An 8,226-nucleotide genomic window follows, 5' to 3' on the forward strand; every position below is an offset into this window, starting at 1 on the left:
ATGAATCTGTCAGGACAGAAGTAGATAGTACAATTTTGAAGGGAATATCTCTACAGGTAGTGCATATAAATCTCCCAAATCTTCAATTCTCCAAAGCATTAATGCCAAGGAATACATAATGCTTGTCACTGTTTTCCATAGGAAATCACTCTGATTCTTTTGTTTTGGGAGATTTCTGCCTTCTTTGAGTTAATGTGACTGTGGAGTTAACATATAAGCACAGGGGCTGTGGCAGCTACCTTCCCGTAGTAAGGGAGTAGGGTGCTTGCCCTTGCAAAAAAACACTTGCAGATTAATTATTCGCCCGTCTGTGTTTTGAGTTATAGTTTTGGTATTTTGAGTCCTTGACATCCTGGTGTTCACATTGACATTCTGGTTTTCACATTTTCATAGTAAAAAGAACTTAAATTATATAAGTTCTCTATAATTTAAAGCACACATTTAGAAAGATAATGAAATACTAAAAACTGAAGAATTATATATTTTACAAGTTCTCTTTACACAAGGTTATATGTAGTTATTTTCAAAAGAAAAGATAAAATAACGTCATCCTCAAACATATGCTATAAAGGGGAAGTTAAGTTTGATACATTTTACAGAAATCATTTAGCCTTCTGAAGCTCGACGAATGAATGTATGTCTTTCATTATCTCTGTGAATACAGTGAAGGCATCAGCACATGGACAAGCAGTGCGGTTAACATAAATATGAATAAAGCAGCACGTAAGATTTTCCCCAATGTTTTCTGAGGACCTGACCTCAGAGTTGGGTATAGGTTCATAGGTTCATAGGTTCATACTAGGGTATCTGCCCTAGGGCATTTATAAGCCTAGCCAGAGTGTGTTTGGCTTTCGCCACCCATTTTAAATTAATTTTGCTATGCCCTTTTTCGAGGTTAGTATACTGTGCCTCTGTCTAACAGTAACACAGAAGTGATACCCAGGGTAAACCTACGATCTCCCATCCACTCATCAAGATTCCTCTTGAAGAGAGTCAATGAGGGACTCTGCCTAACCTGGACTGGGATTTTATTCCAGAGTGAAGGGAGCTTCTGGGTTATGAATCTGTCCCTCCAGCATGTCCTATTTATTTCAGTGCTGAGGTTCAAGTCTCTCGAGCGCGTAGCTCGATGGGATTTGGATTTTCTGAGGTGCAGCATGTCCATTAATTCCGGGTTGGACATGGCTTTATACGTCAGGCACAGATCACCTCTGAGCAGGCGGTATGCCACTGAGTAGAGCTGGAGTTTCTTTAACTGGGCAGCATATGGCATCTGTTTGAGCCCTTTGATCCTCTTGGTGAGGTACTTCTGGGGTCTTTCCAGTTGCTGCAGGTGTCTTGTAAGGTACATCCCAAAAGGGGCATTGTACTCAATTATGGGCCTGATGAGGGATGAGTAAAGAGGCACGATGACCTCCCCTGATCTAGATGTGAATCCCTTCATGATTAGGTGGGCTATATAAAATGTTTTTCTAACCACTTTGGCCACGTGGTTGTCAAATGAGAGATTGCTATCAACTTGGGACCCAGGTCCCTAATTACTTCTTCCGTACTTAATGGATTACCACCTATGTGGTAATTTGTGGGCAGTTTGTTTTTGCCAAAGGGGATGACTATACACTTTTTGGCATTTAATTTGAGGCCATGGCTCTGGCACCAGTTGTCTGTTTCTATGAGGCCCTTTTGGAGGATGCTTGTGTCAGCTGGAGAGTCGATTATGGTGCCCAGTTTGCAGTCATCTGCGAACTTGGTCAGCCATAGTCCTTCCATGTTGGCCTGTACCTCCGAGAAATATATACTGAACAAGAGAGGTCCCATGACTGAGCCTTGTGGGACGCCACTTGTAACTGGTTTGGAGTCTGACATGGCTCCAGCAATTCTAACCATGTGGGTTCTGTCCTTGAGCCAGTTTGCAACCCATCTAGTGACATAGGGGTTTATATTTAAGCTGGTGAGCTTATCTATAATGCCCGAGTGGGGTATTGTATTGAAGGCTTTTGCGAGGTCCAGGTAGGCTGTGTGGACCACCTTCCCCTCGCCAATGGCCTTGGTGACTGTTTCAAAGAAATCAACCAGGTTTAAGAGGCAGGATCTGCCCTTAACAAAGCCGAACTGGGTAGGAACCAGTGTCTGTAGGTCCCCAATATCTTTATTTATGAGGTCCATGATGATCCTTTCCATAGTTTTGCAGACCAAGCTAGTCAGACTTATGGGCGATAGTTTCCAGGATCTGTTGAGGCACCACCTTTGTGGAGAGGGACCACTGTTGCTGTACGCCACTCTTTGGGTACATATCCTGTAGTAAGGCTGAGATTGAACAGTAGTTTTATGTTTGGGTTTAGCTCTTCTTGGAGCTCATGTAGGACGCAACCCGGGACACTGTCTGGTCCCATTGATGCTGTGTTTTTTGCTTTGGAGAGGGCGGCTCTTACCTGAGCATCTGAGATGTCAGGGGGGCAGCACTCTGCTGGGATAGATATTTGCCCTTTTGGTGGGGGGGGGGTTGCGCTGAACCTGTCAGCTAGGATGTTGGCAATGTCTGTGGGTTCGGTGTATTTTTTGTCATTTTGGACTAATTCTGAGCATATCTGGGAATTCCCACCCAGGTTCCTAACATAACTAAAGAAAGCCTTGTGATTATCCTTAGTGTCCTGTGCAATTTTTCTCTCTAAGCTGGCCTTAGACGATTTTATGAGTGCCCGTAGTTTTTTGCTAATACTGATCAGAGATGCCTTCTCTTTTTGGGATTTTGCTCTATCATGTAGTAGCTTCCTCATTCTATTGTATAGTTTGTTTATGGCTGGGGTCCACCAGACAGGACGTCTGCCTTTGGAGGATTGGGTCTTGGTTTTATTTGGGATTGCATGATCCATGCATTCCTGAAGGTGTTCATAGAATGCGTTTATAAAGGATTCTGCAGTCTGGGCCATATTTTCCACGGGCCTGGGGGCTTTGAAGCATTCCACCTCGGTTTTGAGGAGTGTGAAATTTGCTTTAGATAAGTTTTTCACTGTGGTTTTCTGGGCAGGGGGTGGGGTCGGGATGTGAATATCTAGTGAGATTAGTTTATGGTCTGATCTTACCAGTGAGGCATACACTTCTGGTCTGGAGCATAGAGTCCCCATGTTGGTGATGATCAGGTCCAGTATGTTTTCCCCTCTTATGGGAGTGGTAACAAGTTGTTCCACAGCATTTGAGTTTATAAATTCTAGGAACCTTTGGGCTAGGGTGTTTGAGCTAGAGTAATGCTCCCAGTCTATGTTTGGGTAGTTGAAGTCGCCCAATATAATGGTGTTTGGAGAGACCTTCATATTTTCCAGTGTTCTCAGGAAGGCCGAGTGGGGTTCCTGGGTTTGGGAGGGTGGTCTGTAGCAGGCTATAAACTGGAAGGCAGTTTTACCCACTGTTAGTTGCACATGGATAGTCTCTGATGCTTCGTGCTGTGCCACCAACCTGGAGGTGTGGGTATCTTTGACGAATATTGATACTCCCCCTCCTTTTGTGGTTCGGTCCAAGTTTTGGGGCTGAAAAGCATGGTATGAAGTATAACCTGGTAGTGCTGGGGTGCTCTCGGGAGCTTTGAACCAGGTTTCTCTTACTACACAGATATCGATGTTCTCCATGCTAAGGAGAGTTTCGAGTGCATCTTATATATCTGACTAATAACTATAAAAGTTATATATCTGAGTAATAACTATAAAAGTTAATATATTGCTTTGCATTTTCTGACCTTTGGTATGACTACTGGCTTTGTGTCACACTATCTTAGTATAATAAAATATATTTGCTGTGGTGAAGTATACTTATTTCTTTAAATCATTTACTAAATCATGTGAAGTGCCGATTTTATTAACATTCTTAAAATTCTTTTACACTTCAAAAATTCAAGTGCGCAAAAGAATGTTTGTGATGCAATTGTAAGAAAATATGTATGTATCATGCTATTGTGAGATCAGTTTACCACTCACACTTGGGCAACTAAATGTAAAAACTCAAGAATGTGTGATAGCAGAAGGAAAGGAAACAAAAACTGCTGCAGTTTGTTAAACAAGTCTGTATTATCTAAAATAAGAAAATAGTTACTGAAGTTCTTTAAAAACACCATTTTTTTCAGTGACAAAAGCAGAACTTAATTAAATGGTAAAATGTTCAAAGTGCTATCTGTTTAATTATATCACTATAGTGCTGTCTGCAGTGTGGGAATGTATAGCATTACTTTGAACATTATGGGACAAAAGTGATGTAACAAACTAAGAACACTGCTTGAGATAAAATGTAAAAAAAAAAAAGTAAATTAAATAAATATTTAAAAAATAAGTCTAGATGAAATCAATATTTAAAATGGTGCAAATAAAACAATTTATAATATCAGTTGTTTTTCATCTACTTTATTTTATATCATGCTATCTGTTCTCCATTTCGCTTCTAGAACTAGACTGAACCCTCTTATTATTCGTATGAATTAGATGGTGGTACTACCACTGTGATTCCCATAATTATTTTGTTCATCCTGTATATTCTTTCTCTAAAAAATGAACATATGTATTTATTTATTTAATTTACTTATGTATGTATGTATGTATGTATGTATTTATTTATTAATTTACTTGCACTATTTAAGTGGGGTTGAGTAGTGAACCAATCTTTTTAGACTCAACCTGGGAGTACATTCTTAATTAACATATAAATGCACAATAAAACAATTGAAGTAAAATATCAGCACAGAAAATATACCACCATCATTTTTTTGTAAAATAGTGAATGCAGTATATACAACATGAAGCACGTAAAGTTGAAGAAAATAGTAGAAAAAATAGAACTTAAATAAATATATCAAATCTGGAAAGCATATGTTTACAATATTAGGGATATTAGAGCTAATGTGTGCTATATGCAGGGCATACTTTTGTTACAGTGTGTCACAGAAACAATAGAACAAACTAGAGAGATTATGTGGGAGTATTGTCTTGGAAGAATTTGCATTCTCCAGCTTTCAAAAAATGTTTTTTTTCCAGTTCCTTTTTTATAAATAGGGAAGGATGTACTACTTTTCAGGTGAAAACAGAATTATTTCCAAAGTTCTGGATCAAGAAAAGTAAAACAATGATCACAAAGACACATTTATTATTATGGGTATGCAAGGATAAAATGAGGGGGAGAAGCCTGCAGTTGTATTGAGAGTGCTAAATTGAAGGTTTGCCTGTGAAAAAGAAAAAGTAAAATGGGTTAAATCAAGAAGGAAGCCCAAGAGCAAGTCTGCTATGTACCGCACAGGAGGCCATTAGGCTTTTTATACAAAGAAGCTTGTTTCACACTCGTGCATTAAAGAACATTTTTTTAAATATTTTTGTGGTACAGAGAAGACTAAATGTAGAAGCTGTGCTTATGGCATTAATATTCATAGGAGGCAAGGTGTGGTTACATCATTACAGGTTCCGGCTCTAATGCTGCTGGATTAGCATAGGTAAGTAATTGTAAATTAGTGCTGTAATTGCCAAACTGTTAAATTAACAGTTTAATACAGCAGTATTAGAGCCGGAACCCGGAATGGCATAACTGCTTCCTGCCCTCCTATGAATATTAATGCTGAAAACACGGCTTACTGCATTTAGTCTTCTGCATTCAGAAGGAATATGTAAAACTTAAAAATGTTTTTAAGGGTTTCAAAGTGCACTTTTCTTTTCCCACACACTACAGTTCACTAGTATAAAGATGCATTGGAACACTTCTTTTGTTTGAAAACAAAAACACTTTCCGTGCCTTTAAACATGATCTTTAAGTGACTGCAAGATCTTCTACCGCTGTATTAAATAGCAATGATATGATATCCATCTGTGTTCTTGATTACCCTTGTCTCCTTCTTTTCTAGTTTCTTTCCAACTTCTGTGTTGTAGTAGGACCTTTACACTTTGGTGAAAGTGATATACATCCTCCATTTCCAAGTTCCAGCTTGGGTTTTGTAGTTCAGATGTGTAATCTTGAGCATCATCACTGAAATTTAACTGCTATCTTGTTGTGTACCCTTGTAGTACAATACACATTTATTTTACAAGAACTGATGCATAACTTTAGGAGGTCTGTTCCACTGCAGATACAGACCTGTTTTGATTCCTTAACTTTTCACCTTGGCTATGATTCAGAAGTGCATAGGGAACTGCATATCCCTGTTTCTAACTAGACTGATCAGTGCATTGTAAGGCAACAATTCAAAGTTTGTTGTAACATTTTAGCAGTAAGGAAGCTCTGGCAAGTAACACTACAGTAATCTTGCTAAAGAAAGCTGAAGAATAGCATAGTACAGCAATTTGTATCTTGCTATTGGAGAACAAAGCAGTAGAACTGTACACCGTCTTTTGACAGTGTTATATCTATTGATGTCTGAGGCAGGAGCAAGGGCTATCACCATAGCAACCAAGTACTCCAAAGCCATGTGTGTGTATGTACATGCTTTTAAGTGCCAGTCCAACAGTGTTGCATGGGTTGGTAGGGGGAACATTAGCTTAGTTACTTCTAATTGTGCTGTGGTCATTTCAAAAACATGCCAACAAGTTTTGCCCCATGAGGTTCTTGCATGTCAAAGATTTTTTTTTGCCTTAATACCACAAAAGCAGAACAATAAAACCCTAATAGTGCGACAGCAGTAATTTCTCTGAATCCCACCTCTTGTCTTTCTCTGAGAGATACAAGATTTATTACAGTGATGGATTATTTTTTGTTACAATGTAGCAAAATGCTTGTGGCATAGTTAGGTCAAGTAAGGTGATAAAAAGAGTCAAGAATCAAATCTTTGAAATGCCTTCCTTGTCCATTAGATAGCAGTTCAAGCTTTTGGATGAGAAAGAGAATTATTACTGAAATATGGTATATAATACCCCTGGGGTAGAAATGGATATTAATGGCTCAGTTGCCATGTTTTTTTTTTAAACACCCACAGGGAATGTGCAAAAGCTGACCGTCATTTTCCCGTGGTGTTAAACTGTGCTTCATAAACATAAACGGTAACTTTTAAATGTAAAAAAATGTAAAACTGAAGCATGGTAGTAGTATTAAAGTGGACAGCATTATCAGAGTTCACTGAGACAAGTCCAGGGCAGACTCACTCAAGGGACTCACAGATAATTTGTCACATACTGCAAACAGTTTTATTATTTTGTAGCATGCATTCCATTTACCATAGTACATGTGACATTAAAGTTCAGAATCACATCAGTGAGTTTCATGTTTGTGAGTGGAACTTTGATATTAATTTGTTGCTAATTAGACTTGTCTTTCAACATTTACTGCTTAGATTTATTGCATTATGTAACAGTCTGTATGGAATATAATCATTAAACAGGTCTGAAACCTTTTCTCTGCAGCATCTGGCAACATTTATGATGGACAAGAGTGAAGCAATTGTAACTACAGACGATGCCATCAAGAAGTTAGTGGCTCTGGAATCAAAGGGAAAAATATGGACCCAAGAAATGTTGCTGTCAGTCACCAGCACTGCTATACGGCTGCTTGACTGTCAAACACAGGTAAAATAAAACAGATGTTGAAGCTAAGAATATCTCTTTACAGGGTTTTATCATTTTTAATGACTTGTGTTTTTGTTTGCAACATTAATATTAAATGTAAATTACATTTCATAAATTGTATTATGACTGCATACAACTTGTTAACAGGACTACCTACATACCATTTGTAGTTTTTGTAGCGATTTCTGTAATTGCTGCCAGTTGAACATGTCATACATCTCCTAAGAGAGTCTGTCTTGCCTGGATCAGAAAATTCATCATTACATAGTTATTGTTACCAGTGGTTTGTTTTCCACACTGGAGCAAAATAATTCAAACGATAAACCCTTCACAGCTGATACAGTGAATCCCTAGGCAACTTTTCTCTTGCTTAACTACTCCTTTCCATCACACCAATTTCTAAATTAGCCCTTTTTGTATTCCCAGAGTACATCCTGTGTGCCCTCAGTCATTTTGTTAAGCTCCATTTTCCCAGATTTGTCCCTAGGATTCCTGTCAGAAGAGATTGTATTCTATTGTGCACAATTTCTTCAAAACTCAGTTTCCTGAAAGCTCAGCTTCCATATATTCCATCCAGGAGTATCCAATAGTTTGGTGTTATTTCAAGGTAAGGACTGCAGAACTACGTATGTCACTCGTACAATGCTTCAGGTAATGACTTTCAGGAAGAGTACAGCACTTCTGTGTTTCTGCATGCTTGGAAGCT

General features: G+C 38.6%; 1 protein-coding gene across 1 annotated transcript in view; it reads left to right on the plus strand.

The window, feature by feature from the left end:
* The window catches only part of EPS8L2 (EPS8 like 2), a 1,747,011-nt gene that overhangs the window by 866,970 nt on the left and 871,815 nt on the right, over positions 1-8,226 (plus strand). The window contains exon 5 of the mRNA XM_044059131.1: positions 7,359-7,520. Coding sequence (XP_043915066.1) covers positions 7,359-7,520 — 162 coding nt within the window. The remainder of the gene's footprint in view (positions 1-7,358; positions 7,521-8,226) is intronic.

The sequence above is a fragment of the Protopterus annectens genome, chromosome 17.part0 (genome assembly GCF_019279795.1).
Source record: "Protopterus annectens isolate FY-2018-M chromosome 17.part0, PAN1.0, whole genome shotgun sequence".
NCBI classification, from domain to species: domain Eukaryota; kingdom Metazoa; phylum Chordata; order Ceratodontiformes; family Protopteridae; genus Protopterus; species Protopterus annectens.